The 19,957-nt window shown below is 37.2% G+C and overlaps 1 protein-coding gene across 3 annotated transcripts in view; it reads left to right on the forward strand.

The window, feature by feature from the left end:
* Positions 1–1,669, forward strand: part of LOC136864316 (post-GPI attachment to proteins factor 6) — a 226,121-nt gene extending 224,452 nt beyond the window's left edge. For all 3 annotated transcript variants that reach the window (XM_067141134.2, XM_067141135.2, XM_067141136.2), the window contains one exon: positions 1,261–1,669. In XM_067141134.2, the coding sequence (XP_066997235.1) occupies positions 1,261–1,458 (198 nt within the window). In that variant the 3' untranslated portion in view covers positions 1,459–1,669. The remainder of the gene's footprint in view (positions 1–1,260) is intronic.
* The last annotated feature ends 18,288 nt before the right edge of the window (positions 1,670–19,957 follow it).

Here is a 19,957-nt window from a genome sequence, read left to right on the forward strand (position 1 = left end):
CATCATTTTTAAAAAGAAGATATCTTCATGTGCTCTCCTGACAATGTCCAACAGCATTTCAGCATGATTTTAACAAGCACTATGGGAACATTTCTGGAAACACCATCTAGCAGTTCTGCGTCAGCTGGTGGTTATTTACAGTGGCATTCAGTGGCTTGCATACTGGTAACACCACTCAAGTAGATTTGGTGATTGATAATCTGACTACAGAATCAACATTTACCAGTTCCCGTTTTGCAATTGAAATTGTAATGATTAGCAGTGATGGAACAAACAGTTCTATGAATATTAAAACAAGAAAGAGTCTGGATGATGAATATACTCCAGATGCTAAGAATTTAGAGCCTGATTTATTTTTCAGATTTTACACTTAGTTCATCCCAGATTTTAATGTTGTGTGTTTGTACATTAGTTTTCATGTCAGTTGTGTGTTTTTACATTTGTTTAGTTATTAGATGTACTACATTAAGGCTGAAGATGGCCAGCCAAGGCCGAAACTTGTCCCTAGTTTAGTAATGTAATTCAATAATATTGCATAATATAGTATTGTAAAAGGTGGACCATACGACATTAATTTAATTATTATTGTGATCAATTTAGCCTTTGAGAGGCTAATTTTCATACCATACTCATTGCACCTATTTTCAAGTTCCAAGATATTAGACGTGCAGAAAAATAATAGTCAAAATGCCAGAATTCTGTGACTTGGTGCAGGAGAACTGGCGTATGATGCTCTTGTTCAGCAAGACATTGAGATGTTCTCCAGCTTCTCGAGAAATGCACTCTCGTTTCCCATCCCTAGTAAAAAAACATTAATTGGCTTAAGCAACGTAATGTATGTATGTTCAGTCTTCAGCCCTAAGGCTGGTTGGATCCTCAACAGCTCTGCCATCAGCTGTCATAGATGGCTTAGGCATCACTGAAGAGGCATACTAGGGAAATGAGGAGTGAGGTAGTTTCCCGTAAGCAACGTAAAGTATATTCATATAATGTAGTGCACTAAAAGAATACGTTTTATATGATCAAAACTATCCTACGTAGTTCAAGGATAGTAATAGATTGCAGCTTAGGGACATTTGAATTCTGTACCCTGTTCTTAACCATTCTGTTTGCAATGCCTAACCTTCACCTAGTTGTGATACTTTCATATTATTGCAAGTATCAACACTAACCATGTGTTACTCATTTTCTTTTTTAAATAGAAGAAAAAGAAATAGAAATGGTTTTAAAAATTAATATATTATATTGTTTTGTTTACAGTATGTTCACAGTGCATGGCACATAGTTATTGCCTTGTCACTTGTATTTCTCTTGCCAAAGAAATGCAGTCAACAGAGGTCTGGACCACATAAGACAGCCAATGATGCCGAGCTCTTCGATATCAACGACTACTACTCTGCAAGTCCGGTGTTCATTGTCAGTTCAGATCTAGATAACTTACTTACCAGTCAGTCTTGAGAGTATTCCAGTGTGAATGTGTGATAATAGAAATATATTTTATTCTTGTGTATGAAGGAAAAAAAAGAGAACTGTTTGTTATTTGTGATTGATGTACACTCCTCAAAGGAAATGGATCCCTGAAACCTGTATGGATAGGTATGATCCATGCACGTTGTAAATTCTGCTTCTTTTCCTCCTGTCATTGTGCTTCATATGTGTTGACATCTACTTACTTGTACCACACTTGTTTTGTTACAGTATATGTACATTTTACATTGAGGACATACTTATTGTAAGATGAACATAACAGAAATTGGTATATTATGTGGTTCTCTGAATTGGTTGTATAAAACTAGATGATTTGGTAGGCTCCCAGTCCTCAGGAACATGTCTAAATCATTTAAACTAGCACTGAAGATCCTGTCCCTATATGTATTAAGTTTAATACCTGTTGTGTTTGTGCTGAGTCTACAAGTGAACCGTCTTTACTGGTTACAGTCCAGTCTTGTCACACTTTGAAATAGTGTTGTTGATCCATTATGTTGGATTATACTGCTTTTTATGACTGAATTTTAATTGAATTCCCTTGGGTTTCTGTGTTGAATTTATCCACATACGGAGGGATAACTATCACTTCCATCACTCACTTATATAATATTTTCTCAGTTACCAATATTACAGTCCCTGGTAAGCTCCCACTGTGGATCAATGGTAAAGTGTCGACCTCCCAATCGCAAGATAGTGGGTTGTATGCTGTTGAGATGAAAAGAACTCTGGTAACACATTTGGTGTTTACCCGATAATTTTTTTTTAAAACTTAGCCATAGACGCCTAAGAGAGATTCGGTTTACTCTGCCAGTCAGTAGGCCTAGAATAAAACAGAATATTGAAATTGATGAGCAAGCAACCAGATGGCATTAAATTAAAATGCTTGCACATGGTAGCTGAGGCCGTACTTTTTTTTTTTTTTTTTTTTTTTTTACAGTTAATGCTGATTATTTCCTCCACCAGAGTAACCCCTTTCAGTCAGTTCTTTATATTTCCCAAAGACATGCAGTTTCACTCCAATAGTTTCCTAGGTCAGCACAGCAAATTCATCTTTAAGCTTACTAAAAGAAAAGCTGTGCAGTTACTTGAACTAGTTTGTAGGAGAAAATTACTGAATTTCTTTTCATATAACTCAACAAATATTACATGTCTGTCTGTTAGGTCATCAGCCCAGAGGCTGGTTGGATCCTCAAATAGCACCACCAAAGGTTATGCGGTTGTAAGGAAACCCCAAAAACCAATGGCAGCACCCAAATGAGGCGTACTAGGCAAGACGAGGAGTGAGGTAGTTTGCCATTGCTTTCCTCACTGGGTCAGAAAGTACTATTGCAACACGACTGACCCTATGAGCAGCACCTTTCATAATACTCAGATGCACCAGTCATGCTCTGAATGTCATTACTCAGCACTACCCATACCCCAGCAACTTCCATATTGTCACAGCCATGGATGTTGACTGGGACTTCTAATACTTTAAAAAAAATTGTTGTCTTATATTCACATTGTAAGAAATGTAGTACCGGTACATAGGCATTTGCATCTTGGCTCAGTTGTCATTTAAAAGTGCCTAACCACGCTGTCGACAGCCCTGAAAATGATTTTCCCACTTTCACACCAGGCTGTACCTTAATTAAGGCCTTGGCCAATTCCTTCCCACTCTCAGCCCTTTCCTATCCCATCATTGCCATAAGACCTATCTGTGCCAGTGCAACTTAAACGCAGTTGTAAAAAAAAAAAAAATTATAGTGCCTAAATTCTAATGTTGATAGTTTTACTAGCACAATAAAAACTGACTTTGGGGTTAAAAATTATAGCATTCCAGTGTCCTTTGCTATCACTAGCAATTAAAAGGCTGTTAAACTCATAGTACCATGATGATCAGGAGTTTTGCACGAGAATTGAGGTTTCGTTATGATCAATGCACAAGAAAAGTTCTGTAATGATTAATTTGAAATTAGTAAAATAACTCTTACAGGCCAGAATTCCAGCACCTCGGTGTCTCTAAAGACTGTAAAAGTAGTTAGTGAGACAAAAAAAAAAAAAAAAACAATATTATTATTGTTCAAGTATTCAAGCACTTACAAAATTTTTACCGGAGTTCTGTCCCCGTGTGACATCAGGCTCATCAAACTAAATAAATTTATAACAGTTAAGTTCTTCAGTCTGCCAAAACTAATTTTAAACAAATAAATTTATGGAACTACATGAAGAAGAAAACTTATGATGACAGAATTTCACCTGGAAAAAAAAAAATTAATTAAAATAGAATGACATGTTTTGTTCTTGAAAGAACAATCTAGTGTGATTTGATAGAATCTGATGATGTCATTCTGTTTTAATTTAGTTGTTTCTTTTTCAGGTGTAATTCTTTTACCATGTTTTCTTTTTCAGGTAGTTTAAAAATGTGTTTATTCAAAATTAGAACCTAACAGTTATAAATTAACTGAGTCAAAACTAAAAAAAGAGATGGCTAAATAGATTCATTACATGGCATAAGACAGTTGGGAATGCTAGCAAAAATTTGCTCATCTGGCTGGAATATGGAACACAGAAAATGAGTTAGCAGATGGCAGTTTCAGTAGGAAAATGTCTGTTGTTGAGCAAGTGCTTGAAATGTATGCTGAAAATTGTTAGTCTGACTTCATGATTGTACAAAAGACAATTTCTTCTAATTTGTCCATGATGTATTAAATTAATTTGAAAAGTTTAGATTGACTGAGAGGATACCTGTGAATATTTCCTCTATGAAGAAACGTTACAAATTGACTTAAATCACGATATGTGATCAGAAAGAAAGCTAACTGGAGCTATCACAATAATAAATTATGATAATGTTATTTGTTTTACATTGTAACATTTGGGCGAAATTGAAAATACTAAATGGATAAAGGGTCACTAGGATAAAGTATAAATAACAAAATTGGGCACCACCTGCAAAAAATTACAGGAAGAATTAACTCTGTAGATCAACGAGCAACTCCCTCTCCCAAAGCGACGGTCATCAGGCTGACGAGGCTCCAGACTTGCTTTATAACCTTACCTGTTACTGTTTACCCCTGAAATTAAATTTAGATAACATGCCAGGTTTTTCCTCACTCCACCGATAAAATATTTACCACGAGTTTCACTACAACAATTTACTCGCAAAACGATATTAAAACAAAACAGAAACCAACAATTATCATCACGTGATGTGATTTATTATTGTGATAGCTCCAGTTAGCTTTCTTTCTGATCATTTATCGTGATTTAAGTCAATTTGTAACGTTTCTTCATAGAAGAAATATTCACAGGTATCCTCTCAGTCAATCTAAACTTTTCAAGTTAATTTAATACATCATGGACAAATTAGAAGAAACCATATCTACAAACTATATACCACAACTATACATAGTTCTGAAGGCCAAGCTTCAAATTGATTATCCTACAGATAAGAAGACTGTCCCTTCCTAACCTTCAATACCTTACCACCATGGCATCATCACAGTGGAATCTATTTACCACGTGTCATAACTGTACACACAAATTTAAACCCAGTCACCTCACTATACTCTTCTACTAAGCCATACACATCCACAATGTTAAATGTCTGCTATGGGATGGATAAATAACAACAAGCACGTTGTATTATTCCAAGAATAAGCAAGTAATAAACACTTGGGCTATATTTCATCAAGTCGCACTTAGTTCTGTGCACCACATATTACCTCCAAATTACACATATAATAGCAAGCCCACAATGTGCATTTTCTCTGCGAGGAAGAATCCATACTTTTACAATACAACACCACGTAGCATCTTCCACCAACCGCTAACCGGGAATGTGAATAAACAAGTAATGCACTCGTCATGACTCCATAATTGTGCCATAATGCACCCGTAAAGAACTCGTACAGCAAAGACTTTCCAGTGCCAGTCGTCATCAGCAGCAACCTCAATAGCAATGTTCAGCAACCACAAACTCGTGCACATTAAAAATAATAAACTCGTAGCATGCACGTACAATATGGTTCGTATATCACTCCATAATAAGCAGGCTGAGAAACTCGTTGCATGCGCACACATATATAGGCTCGCTCCATGTGGTGTAGCGTCTACTAAAATCCACAGGAAACAACACTACCACTGCCACATCTTCAAGCGTCCCTTGGTCATTGCAACCTCGTTCGAAATCAGAGCTTTCAGATTGGTTACCAAGCTGCCAATCCACAAATGGCGAACTTGCACGTTTGTCCACATTGATGAATTGTCATCTTCAGCATCCACTTCCCGGCCTACGCCCGGGTTTCTAAACCACATGTTGTAACACTTCCAACTGACCAACCGTCTTTCCTGATATAGCCACTGTTTTCCGTGTTGCACAATTCTTGAGTAACCTACACTGCCATCCGATATGCAGACTCTTACACAAATTAATGTTACACAGATACAAAATTCCCTACTACAAATTCCTCTTATAATCTTATGTTTTTACATTATAAATGAACAAAATTACATGATTTTCATGACTTTAATATTACAAATTATTTTACGAAAATTTCCTAACATAAAATTGGGAATCATACATTTGTACAGTTACAACATCTCACTAACTACTATTTATTATTTTCAAAGACACAGACATGCCAGAATTTTGTCCTGTTGGAATTCCTTCATGTTCCGGTAAATCTACCAAAATGAGATCAATATATTTGAGCACCTTCAAATAACAGTGAACTGAGCTGGGTTTGAACCTACCAATTTGAGTTTAGAATGTCTGCACTCAATTTGAGCCACTCAGCCCAGCTGTTTTCCTCTAATTTACGAAGCATGCTAAATTTTTTTTTTTATCTTTAGAATCTATTTAGGAAATCAGTATTCTGTTCAGTGAATGACGAAGGGAGAGATTTTCTCACATCTTGTTTCTCCTCAGTGAGAATAATGTGCCAGCAACAGAACAGTTCTTCCTGCACTCTATTACCATAGCTATTTATGTAGTCTTTACTTTCTCTGAAAGGATTTATATTGCCTCAGAACTATTTGCATATCCTTGTGAAGTTGTGTTATAATTATTTGCATATTCATGTCCATTATTTACCTGGTGAACTGTTATGATGCCTTGTTTCAAGTAGATTTTTTTTTTTTTTTTTTTTTTTTTTTTTTTTTTTTTTTTTTTTTTTTTTTAGGTGCTACCTAAGAAGTTAATATTCAGTGTACTCTTCTTTATGAGTATTTAGTTTCAAATCTGTGCCCTTTAATGTCCAAGTACAGGAATTTTTATACAGTTGTAGAAGTGAAGCTAGGTGAAAGTAATTACGAGTATGCGTCTCTAAAGTCAAAGTCATATTGAGAAGTCTATTATGGAAGAGATTGGCTAAGGTGTGTTTTCTTAGCAATCGTTATGTTGACTGCAGAGCTTATCAATAATTGAATTGCCCTGTGTCAAAACTAGTCACCTGGATTTCATTTATTTTTAAAGAGGGCTGGGGAGCACTTACAATATCATTATACAGTATGTTCACATAGTGTAGTGCACTAAAAGAATACATTTATATGACCAGAACATTTATGCAAGTCTTGCTCATATTTATATAAAGTGTTAAAAACAAGTTTATATAATTTTTCCAGTAATGAAATGTCATGTGAATAGTATCATGATATCTTGGAAGCATGTACTAAAACAGTTTTCCTCTAGCCACCTGACCAAATTTTTTGAAAAGTTTAATGATCTATAAGTTACCAGAATCAATACTTTATGTTCCTTTTTTGTACATCTTTTTCTGAATTTTGTATAAAGTGACATGTAAGAATAACATGCTCTAAGGTTGTTAAATTCCAACAGATGCTTTACTGTTAAGTTCCCTGAAATTGCGCGCGTGCGCGCCTCTCCCTCCCTCTCTCTCTCTCTCTCTCTCTCTCTTTCTCTCTCTCTCTCTCTCTCTCATAGTATTAATATATAAGAGTATTTTATTTGAGATCTTCCTACTTTACTTTGTTTAAGTGTCTTATTTAAATATTCTACGTTGATCTTCATGAACCCCCACAGATTACAAATGACAACAACACTGCGGTTATCTTAATTTGTAGTTTGATCTGGAAGATTACCATCTATTTTAATCAAAGAGCCATCTCACTCAATCACTTCCAATTCCAGGTTGTCAAAGTGTTTGTGCCCGATTCTTTACTTTCTATTTATGTTGGATGTTTCCAGAGCAAATAGTAATTAAACTGGAAAAAAATATATTTTATTGTTTATAAATTACAGTAACACTCCTTATATATCTTGAAGGAGTTGATTTTGTGTAGTGGAAGTTCTTCTCATCCGTGGTTAAACTTGTTTCATAAGCCTGAAACAGAAGAAATACATGCATTCAGATAATATTTTGAGCTTATTTTCCTTCAATAATAAAATATTTTAAAGAAAATGCTTTTAGAATGCACGGCACTGTGAGTCTAGATCTAGCAAAATGTAATCCAAGATCCATTCTTGAGGTTGTATTTTTTAAGCCTATTTTTTTCCTGGATCTGGAGATTACTTGTGAGTGATTATTCTGGCCTCTGTATCAAGGGGCTAACTGATGACTAACATCTGTTTAAAATATTTAGTAATGGTAGATTAAATTTTAATTCTGTAACGGCAAGAGCACTTTGAGATAGTTACTCTTGGAATAAGTGTGCTGCTCAGGTTATTTATTTTAAAGATGTAATGTTGTGAGAAAGTTTGTTTATAACCACAGTAAACGTGGTTGCTGATCCCTTTTACTTATTGGTGTATCAAAATGGCGTATGACCCGATACAGATATTCGTGCTATATCTACTTTGTGATGAAGTAGCTTATTCTACATGGATTTTGAAGAGAGAGTAAATATATATATATATTGTATAAGGAGGCAAGATAAGGGGGACTATCCTTAAATCAGTCTATATTTTCTTGTGAAGAGTGTATATTTCACTGTGTAAGCTGTTAGTAGATTTTAATGCCAAATGTGACCATTGTCAGAATTTTGAGTTTATTTCTTTTCTCCCCTCAGAGCCCATGTTTGACATACCTGGAAGGTCATTTACACAAGATTCTTTTCTGAAGCTTGCTTATGACAGTGAGGATCTGAGGAGAGTAATATGTTTTCGAATATGTTTTCGTAAGATACATGTACATTTTTATTGTTAATAAAGAGTTTATATGATAATGGTGCTGTTCAGAACTATTGGTATATTTCTCTTTTTCCTCCTCTCCTCTTGATCCTAATCCAAAATCAAGTTATTTGAGCCCTTGGATTCTTTTAGGCAGTTTATTTAGGAAGGCCCTAAAGACAAATATATTTGAACATAAAATAGTGTATGTCAACGTTTCCTGTCCAGTGAAAGTAAAGGATAAAATAATAATTACAACACAAGATAATCACTAGGGCAAGGCATTTAATGACCAAAAAATAGCAAGAAAATGCAAAATAAAAAATGCATTTATGACCTAAAAATGGTTTAAAAATGACACAAAATTTGAAAAAAATGACAAATAAATTAATCGTAAGTCACTTATTTATTAATCCTTTAAGAAACAATTAGCTGATCTGAGAGAGAATTTTAATGGATGGCAATGCATTAAGTTTAAATTATTTTTGTTACTAACAAAGTAAATACCACTTTGCACCCCTGGTGAAAAGAAAAATGAAATATTTTAGAACTGGCATATTCTTCAAATACTCTCCTAGCAAATAGGTGTCATTTAATTAACAAAGAATATTTAAGAAAACAAACTTCAGTGGCTGTTTACAATAAATTCGAATTGAAATGCACAATAAAAAATTTGCGTAGGTTCTCAAATGAAAACGATTGCCTATTGTCTGCAAGTAACGATTTGTACATGGAAAAGCTTCTCTCTACCTCAACTGAAACAATTGGTGCATACTGAAAACAAGCAATATCTCCCGGATTCAATTCACAGTCGGTAAGAGAAAAATGTTCACCCGACAATGCTTTGCCAATAGAACACAAAGTTTTATACCCACTGTTCTTTTGCAACACCTTATTCAGTTTCATGAGTACAACTTCACCCACTTTACCACACACACGATTCAGATCATTCACAACTTTATACACAATTTGCAGCTGCTCCACTAGTGGCACTTGGGATTTTTCTAGAGCACTTATTGCATTAGGAAGGGATCCGAAATTTGTTTTTATGTAGGAAAGTTTACCTGCAATTTCTTTGTCAGCCAAGAGTTCCTGGGCTGTTTTTATTGATCCAGCCTCAGTTTTGTCAAAGGAATCAACCACTTTCCTTAAAACTTCAAAGTTCTCGCAGTAATAACAACAAGCCTCAATCCATGTTCCCAATCTAGTCAAAACAGGTGAAAAGGGCTAGGGAATTTCAAGAGCTTCTGTTTTGAATGCTAGAACTCTAGATGGGGCTTTTAAAAACACTTTCTTTATGCACCCAATTAACTTGTCAACTTCAGGAAAATTATGTCGTACCTCTTCCGCGGTCCGATGTAACGCATGGGCTAGGCATGTGACATGCACCATTTTCGAGAAGAGCGCTTGTAACGAATTTGCAGCCTTTACCATGTAGGGTGCTGCATCTGTTATTAAAAGCAGCACATTGTCATTCCGAATGCCATCGGGCCACAATAGCCTCAAAGACTGGTCAAACTGTTTGCTAATTGTTGACCAGTTAGCTTTGTCAAATTGCTCACAATGTAGTAGAAATGGTTCTCCAGCATTCCCTGCTTCCAGGACGCCTACAATAACGTTGGCTATATATCGTCCCATACTGTCTGTCGTTTCATCTATGCATACCCATATGTTTCCGTCTTCTACCCTTATCCTTATTTCTTGTAACGTTTTGTCATAGCATCTTCCAACGTAGGTTCTTCTTAATGTTTAGGGATCTGGTACAGATTTTCCAGTCTCTTCTAAGAATGTACGCAGCTTTGGATGGTTCAATTTGTTCAGTGGAATATCGGCGCATAAAAATGCTGTACACAGTTTCTCACAAAATGCAGAAAATGTTGAAGATTCACTCAGTAGTGTCTGGTGTAAGCCACGGTTTCTTTTATCTTCAAGTCGCTGCACACCACGTTTATGTTTTTCTCGCGACACATGTTGTTCAACTGTAAACTTTTTTTCTGCTGAAACTCGCACATCACACACTTTGCAAAATAATATTTTCCCATCAGTGGAAAATATATTTTCTCCATATTGTGTAACAAATTGTTTTAATTTAACAATTGTACTTCCTTTAACTTTGGGCAACTTACAGTACTTGTCAACAAAGAATTCACTCGACTCTCAGCACGCGGGCGACTGACTTCCTTCTTATCTAACTGAAGATAAGGAGCAATGCCCAGCTTGGGCAAGTCCATTATGCGTCTTACATATAGGGGAAGCAGGTACTGCTTATAGTATGTTTTCTTGGAAGTGCAATCGAGTTGAAAATACTCTTCCCTTTAAAACTAGTGGCAGCAGGGTATGTTGCAAGTCTACGTTCTTTCTTGAGCAAGTTATTTGTCTAAGTTAAACATAATAGACAAGTATTGTAAACATAAATAATATTTATTAAATATCCAAATATAACGAAATATAACACTTTCCAGAAAACAATTAAAAATGCCAAAAATGACCATAAATTGCTTCAAAAATGACCTATCTCTTGTAAACGGCAAAAAAAGAAAAAAATGCCCTAACAAATTGCCCTTATTTAATCAGTCAATTCATGAAACACATGTACATATACTCAAGCTATATTTTGGCCTTCATAAAAAAAAGATGCAAAATCATCAAATGCCTTGCCCTGTTTAATCACAAACAAAGAAAAATCTACTCATTTTTCAAGAATTGAAAGACTGTTCACTATTTTTGCAATATGCCACTTTTTTTAGCACTACATATTTTGCAATGATGACTAGAAGATGCTTCAATTGTCAAAAAATTTACCTAAGTTTGTATCTAGGAATGTGATAAATCTTCAGTGACATGTGAATTCATCTACGAGGGATGGTGAAAAACTAGGTTACTAAGCTGATATTCCTCGAGTATCGTCTGTTATAGAGGAATTAACAGTGTGCGGTAATTCTAATATATGTGGATGGAAATTGTGCAGAGTTGTAGCCACCCACCACCTACAGCGCTAGTTGTAGGTAAATGCAAATGGCGAATCATTTGAAAAACTTGTCTCGCAAAGAAATCTGCTCAGTTATTTTATATCTGTGGGTTAAACATGTAACCGCAGCTGAAATTCACCGGCAGCTGGTAGAGATTTACTGAGAGACTGTAATGTCTCATCAGCATATCGCAGAATGATGTCAGAAGTTTGCAGCCAGTAGAGAAAAGTTCACCAACGAGGATCGCAATGGCCGAACCAGCACGGCATCAGCAGATTTGAACACAGCTTGCGTGGAGGAGCTTATTCAGGACAACAGGAGGATCACGTTACGGCATATGACGGTAGAATTGGGAATGATATAGATGTTGATTCCCATAGGGAATAACGGACCATTTATATTGGTATTAAGAATTGGGAATGTCGTTCGGAAGCATTCGTCATATTGTTCGTGATATTCTGCAGCGCTGGAAAGTTTGTTCCCGATGGTTTCCACGAAATCTGTCCAACCAACACAAGAAGAAGTGCATGGGGGGCAAGTCTGCAACTTTCGCAACGATTCTTCCATGGAAGGGAACAGTTTGCTTTACCACATTGTCACGGATGACGAAACATGGATCCACCACTACACCCCCAGCAGTAAGCAGTCATCAGTGGAGTGGAAACACACCTCCTCTCCAAAGACAAAGCAGTTTAAGGTGACATCATCTGCTGGGAAGTTGATGGCCACAGTGTTCTTGGAAAGAGGGCACACAGTGACCATTGAACGATACTGCGAGACCTTGACATGATTGCGCAAAGCAGTCAGGAGGAAACGGCCAAGACTTCTCACCGAGTGCGTCATCTTCCTTCACGATAACACACGACCTCATACAGCCCGGCAGACCACCACGCTGTTACAGCAGTTTCGCTGGGACATCATCGACCACCCTCCCTACAGCCCAGACCTCACTCCAAGCGACTTTCACCTCTTCCCTTACTTGAAAGAGCACATAGAAGGCTGACGATTTGCTTCAGAAGAGGAGGTGAAATGCTCTGTAAGAATGTGGCTGAACACTCAAGGACAGAATATTTACCAGGAGGGAATATTCAAACTCATCCCACGAAGCAATCAAGTGCCTACACCAGTATGAAGACTATGTCGAAAAATAACCTAATGTATATACTATCCGTTGGCTTATTAGCTGTATGAAATAAAATGTACACATTTCACTGCAGGCTCTGTTGTAACCTTACTTTTTGATCACCCTTCGTATTACCAGAGAAATATTAATATTTATTTATGATAAATATTATGGTCAGTAGAAGCCTCCGTGGTTCAGATGGCAGCTCGTCGGCCTCTCACTGCTGGAATACCGTGGTTCAAATCCCAGTCCCTCCATTGGAGATTTGTGCTGGACAAAGCGGAGGCAGGACAGGTTTTTCTCTGAGTATTCCAGTTTCCCCTGTCATCTTTCATTCCAGCAACACTCTCCAATCTCATTTCATAGCATATATCAGTCATTCATTAATCACTTTGGGAGTGGTGACCCCATTGTACTACTAGCCTGTATATGATTCATTCATTACATCCCTGACCTGGTCAAAGACTGGAAAACAGGTTGTAGGTTTTCATTTTCATTATGGTCAGCCTAGTAGCCTTTGGTTCAGAGAGCCCCAGGTTCAATTCTCGGTCAGGCCAGGAATTTTAACCACCACAGTAACACACAATGGTCATTACATCCCCCTACACAGGTTTGGCATCCAGTTGACCGTAAAGCTGTACCAAATCCACTTGAAGTGACGATCCCAATAAAATGGAAGTAGGGTCAGGAGGACGAACAAGAAGAAGAAGAAGATATTACACACACTGGTCTTCATTTAAAATAAATAATTATGTTTGCTAAATGTTACGACATCGGCTCAATAGAATTTTTTAATGGAATGCAACACTTGTAAAGTGCCGGCCTTAGTTCAACTTCTATGTGTTAATCTTAATCAGCATTAAGAACCTTCATCTGAAGCAACTTTAATGGACTGAATCTGACCACCTCTTTCGGGGTCTTCCTCGTGGTCTCCTTCCTGTTAACTTCTCTGAAAAAGCTTTTTTCGGCACTCTCTCTTCTCCCATTCTCATCATATGCCCATACCACTTTAGCTTTGTTGTTTCTATCCTGTCTTGAAGTTTCAAGATTTCTGTCCTTTTCCTTATCTCTTCATTTCTAATTCTATCCTTTCTGGTCTTGCCCTTGATACCTCTTAGGAATTTCATCTCCGCTGCCTGTATTCTACTCTCCTCTCATTTTGTTGTCCATGTTCCAGCTGCATAGGTTAGTATGGGTTCATAATATGTTGAATATAATACCTTCTTACATTTCTTTGGGACATCTTGGTCGCACAAAATACCCCTTGCTCTCTGGTAGAAGCTGTTTGCTTGTATTCTTTTCCCAATTTCCTCGGTTATCTTCCCATCTTCTGTGACCACACTTCCCAAGTACTTGAAACTTTTAACCACTTCCAGAATTTTACCATTCAGTTTTATCTTTCCTCTTCCTTCCTTCCTTCCTTCCTTCCTTCCTTCCTTCCTTCCTTCCTTCCTCTTGTCATTACTATTCTTTTACTTTTCTCTGTGCTTACTTTCATCCCCAATTCTTCTCTCTTGATTCCATACATCTACTTGTTTTTGCACTTCCGTTTCATCCTCACCCCATATCACTATATCATCTGCAAACAACATGGCTTTTGTTGCCTGTCTTCCTAATCTCTGTTTAATGTTCTTATGAATTTCATCCATGACTATGATGAATAGTATGGGGAATAGTACACTTCCCTGTCGGAGACCAGTTTCAACTTTAAACCATTTTGTTTTTCCTATACTAGTCTTCACACTACTAACACAATTTTTTTACATGGCTTTTATCATTTGCACTTCCACTCTGTTAACTTGTTTTTTCTTAATGTGTTCCATACCAACTGTCTGGGACACTGTCATAAGCTTTCTCAATGTCAATAAATGTCATCACTATGTCTTTTCCAAACTCCCATCTTTTCTCCATCATATGTCTTGTTTTGGATCATTGGATGTAATTCTGTGATTTGTATTATGGCTCATGATGGCCTACAGTTAGGTTGAAACTAGTCCCAAAGGAAATGTAATGTGACATACTGCACAACTTTGTATTGAAAAGGTGGACCCATAAATAAAATATTCAACTATTATTGTAATCACATTTCAATACCGATCAATTATCATGAAACTTATTTCTTATATAAGGGGGGATAAGAAAAAAATATATGGTGACCTTAACAGGTCCAAAAATGTGTAGGCCAGAGTGTGTAGTGGAGTTGTTCATCTGGTAAGCCATGGCAGCCAACATAGTTTCCAAGAGGTGGTAAATTGGGTGGTTGATGGAATTAGGATCGAGATTGGGGCAGTGGACTCGTGACACATAAGAGTTGGGGAGGGCGAGTTAAACAAGTTTTATGCGATACCGAATAATGTAGTTGTCAGGGTCGATAGCAAAGATAATATTGCACTAATGAGTCATTTCAGTGCAAGGACCAGAAATAGAACAGAAGGGTGTATGAAGGTCATAAATAAAAACTAGAAAAGATGTGCAAGTTTACAGGAATGAAAAATGCTGAATTTGTACGATAGCGTGGGACTATGTCCTCAACCTGAAGGCTAGTTGAAATCCAAACAGTTCCAACATCAGCTATCATAGATATCCTAGGTATCACTGAAGTAGATAACATGGTGTCACTTCAGGGTCAACTGGATAAGTCAGGTGGTAGTCTGGCCTTTCATTCATACCAAATAGCATAAATGTTCGTGAAGGAAAGGAAAGGTCGCAGGAGGTCTGATTTACCCCAGCCAACCATTGAGGAAGATGATAGTATCTGTCATTTAATTTGACACTGAGACTTTTGATTTATAGTGGGTGGGAAAGATCTCCACCCTTCTCATAATTTATTGAATGAAATAATTCTGGTACACAATGATGGCTAACAAAAGAAAAAAATTGAGCCTGGGAATATTATACAGAAGTCCCAGAGAATAAAGTGCAATGTAATATGTGTTTCAAGTGTATTACTTTTGAAATAAAAAATACATTGGACACAAATTGCAATTGGAAGAAATTACACGTGTTAAATTTCATGAGACATGAGACGCCAACATTTTGCGTTGCAACAAGATACAAAGATATTTTATCTCATGGTTCTATTATGTCCTTACTATATTTTTAATGGTTCTTGTTTGTGACTGAAGACATCTGAAAAGTGAAACGAAACAAGTGTCATTAATATATTTTAATGTACTCTTAAGAATAAAGACAACTGACAGTATTATAAAGGTGGACCATTTGATCTAAGGATTTCACAAGTTAATTGGAAGAGACATGAAACATATTAAGGCTGAGTACTGGTCTAAGCTTCTACTTTGTGAACTGTTTCTAATAATAATAATGTTATTGGTTTTACGTCCCATTAACTACGTATATGGTTTACGGAGACAAAGATGTGCTGGAATTTAGTCCCACTGGAGTTCTTTTACGTGCCAGAAAATCTGCTGACACGAGGCTGATGTATCTGAGCACCAACGAGGAAACCAGCCTGTCAAGTTGTGGTCAGAATTCCAGTGCCTCAACTGTCTGAGCCACTCAGCCCGGCAAGAAAAGCTGTGTTTATAGCTTAAACCATGTTCTGTTCCTCTTCATTTGCTTTTTGTAAATAAGTAGTTGTAATATCACAGTTAAATGCAAAGTTTTTATTTAAAAAGCAAAAGAAAGCAAAATTCATGGGAATAACAACACTCGCTTTTTACTGAATTGCAAATAATATGTAAATTTGTTTTCAAAGAGTTCCTAACCTTTCCCGAGCGGAATACGGATATATTCGGAGCCGATCTGTTGTCCACGAGCGGAGAATGGGTATATCAGGGTAGAGCTCTTATTCAAAACTGGTGCCGATTTTCACTGTAGTAGTTATGCTAGGCTCAGAAGATGGCAGCACCATGCAGACACAGGTTTGATGGTTAACTTATCGCCGCAAGAGACCTCTGCGACTTCACAAATATTTGCAGCCAGCTGTTGATTTAGATGCGCGCACGTGATACTTCGTAGGCGTTGGAGTGTGTTCGTTTTTCTGTTATTTGTTTGATGCTTTTCACATAATGTCATGGAAGACTATGGACTGATGAGGAAATAGTATCCGCTTTGGATGTAAGTAAGTGATGATCATATTTCAGATATTAGTTTTTTTGACAGTGATAGTGAAATAAGTGAAACTGACGAGTGTGGGAGCAAGAACAGCACAAGTGACAGTGTGGCATCTGATGGCGGCAGTGACTCAGAGTGGAAAGATGTGTCCAATAGGGATCCGGGGCCAGTCATAGGGTTCCTTTGTTACGTATAAACTGTGGTCTAGTTCTTCCATCTAGTTTTGATAGTATTACAGAGCCTGTAGAGTATTTTGAGCTATTTTTCGACAATGACTTGATAAATATAATTCGTGAAGAAACCTGTCTCTACGGTGACATAGAGAAACAAAAGAATGCCCCCTCCCCCCTCACACAGAAGTCAAGGCTAAATGAATGGAAACATCCTCTAAACTTAGACATAAAAACACTCTTAGGAGTTGTGATAAACATGGGGCTTCACCCCCTCATGGATATTACTGAGTATTTCTCTAAGGCATGGGTTAGTAAGGTACCATTCTTTACGGACGAATTTCTCCATGATGAATTTTTACTCCCGTTTTGGAATCTACATTTTGCACAACCTCCCCAAAATCAAGATCATCTCAAAAAAATTCAGTATGTCGAGCCTGTCATTAATAAAATCAGAGAAAAGTGCATACTTCATTATAGCCCCAGTGAAAAGGTTTCTTTTGACAAGAGTACAATATCCTTCAAGGGAAGTTTCATTTGAACTTTATTACCCAATGAAGCCCACAAAATTTGGGCTCAAAATGTTTGTTCTGTCCGACAGTAGTAACGGGTATGTGTACTATTTCAAACCTTACAGCGGTAAAGAGGAAACTAGTTCAGACCTTCTATAAACCACTCAGATTGTTACTGTTCTCGCTACTTCTCTCCCCAAAGATCCCAAGAACCCTCCTTCTGGCTATCACGTATATACTGACAGGTATTATATGTCACCACAATTAGCTGACCAACTCCTATCCATGAATATACTAACAACAGGTACAGTAATGACATACCACATCAGCTCCAAAAGAAAAATCTGAGCAAGATGAAACAAGGGGACATAATTTCTTTCCGTAAAGAATCTAAATTTGCTCTGGCATGGAAAGATAAAAGGACAGTTTTCATGTTGAGCACTAGCTACAAAGGGTCAAAGACAGATGTTACATCAATCTCCTCCAAATACCCAAACAAGCCCCCGATAGATAAACCCAATATGATGGTAGACTACACGAAACACATGGGTGGTGTGGATCGTAGTGATCACTACATAGCCCCTTACCACTTCATGCATAGGACAATAAAAGGGTATAGAAAAATGTTTTTCTGACTCCTTGAGATAAGTATTTCAACTCATATCTCCTCTATGTCATGGTCCAGAAAAACTGTAACCCTGAATCAATTACACATAGAAAGTTCAGGCAACAACTTGTTGAGTTACTGGTCCTCGAACGGGTGACCTCCAAGCAACAAGAGGGTTGTTCCAAAAGGGGAAGGCCCTCTTGGTCCCCCAGAAGAACGTCTGAATAGACTACCTCACTTTATGGCTAGGAGGGAGAAAGGTTCCATAGCTTGTGTCGTGTGTAAAAAAAAAAAGGGGGGGGGGGGGCTTTGCAAGGAAACAATTTATTCCTGCAAAACCTGCAGCCAGAAGCCTTTTCTGCATCCCCATAGATGCTTTGAGGTTTCTAAGAAGCAGTGAAAATGTTGCGTGTTTTGTACAAAAATTGTATATGTAAATTGCAGTGGCTTGTGCTGTTATTGCACTAAATGTAAAGACATAAAATAAGAAAATTCAACTTTACAACCAATAGATGCTGTTCAACCTTCCAGTACCAACAGGTAAGCGTAATACAGCTGTAGTATAAGTAAATTTAGTCCATGGAAAATATATTCTACATATTTTAAAATTTGGAAAAAATATTCCGCTCAAAGCAAAAAAAGCATCTACTTGGGAAGGGCTAAACTTGATTTTGTTATATTTATCTTCTTTATGCAAATGAATAGTAATGCTGATATTAACAAAGAAGTTCCATAGATGATTCTCTGAAGGCAAGAAATACTAAGAAAGATGTTGCAAATGTATTATGGGAGAGAACTGAAAATGCGAACATCAGCCTCGTGTTGGCATATTCACTGGCGCTTAAAAGAATTTGCAGTTTAAAGAGACATGAAACATTTCCAGGCAGTCATTATTTCAAATAAGTAACAATGTTTGCTAAATGTTAGGAATTGGTGAATTCAGGTAAGGGAGGATAAGGAGGAAAAGATAATATGGTGATCTTAACAAGTGCAAAACAAGATCAGGCCAGAGTGTGTAGTGGAGCTGTTCATCTGGAAAACCATAATAACCAAACACATTATTATTGAAAATGTGGTCTTTTAAAACAGCTAGAGTCCCCCACTTTGAAAGAGAAATGTTTACAACATATCGTGATTTACACAGTAGCATAGCAGGGTTGCATTTATGGTTTATGACACTGTGGGCAGACTATGAAATGTGCGCCATTTTTCATGGCACGTTATTCATTACTCGTGTTCTGGTTCGTACTCGAACCTGTATATCTGTTTTTCCTTATGCTTGATTCAGTCACTTTACAAAAGTCAATAATAAGAAGAAATAGCGCACAAATGTGCATTACATTTTAGAGTAATCCAATAAGGAAGCTGTTCTTTTGCTGCATACACTAAAATGGTATCGTTCACATCGTTTGTTACATAACACGCACACGCACTGCACAGATGGGTCATGAAAACCCGGTCGTACGCACAGTTTGTGATGGAAACCATGTATGGCCAGTCTATTCAGAGCACTCCTCAGTTCGTTGTTCGGCCCAGTCCAGCTTCGATTAATCATTGCGTCCGTCCCGTAGAATTCCAAGTCAATTTCCGCTCGTTTTCTTAGTCTAATATGAAGTAGTTCCTGTTCTTGTCGTGTGGAGGGTAATTGTAGTCTCATTCTTATGTCTTCCATAAGGAAGGTTTCTCTGGCTAGCTCATAAGCAAGTCTTGACTGTGACATTTTGGAAATACCCAAAATTCTTTTCAAGAATCTAGCCTTGACATTCTCAATAACTCTAAGGTCAGATAGAGTTAGATGTTCCCAAATTAGCTCCAAACCGTATGTCAGGGCAGGTAGAACCTTTGCATAGAACAGCGTCATGGCTGTATTTAGAGACAGTTTAGTGGGTTCCTTCAAATCATA

Source organism: Anabrus simplex, chromosome 2 (assembly GCF_040414725.1).
Source record: "Anabrus simplex isolate iqAnaSimp1 chromosome 2, ASM4041472v1, whole genome shotgun sequence".
Taxonomy (NCBI): Eukaryota; Metazoa; Arthropoda; class Insecta; order Orthoptera; family Tettigoniidae; genus Anabrus; species Anabrus simplex.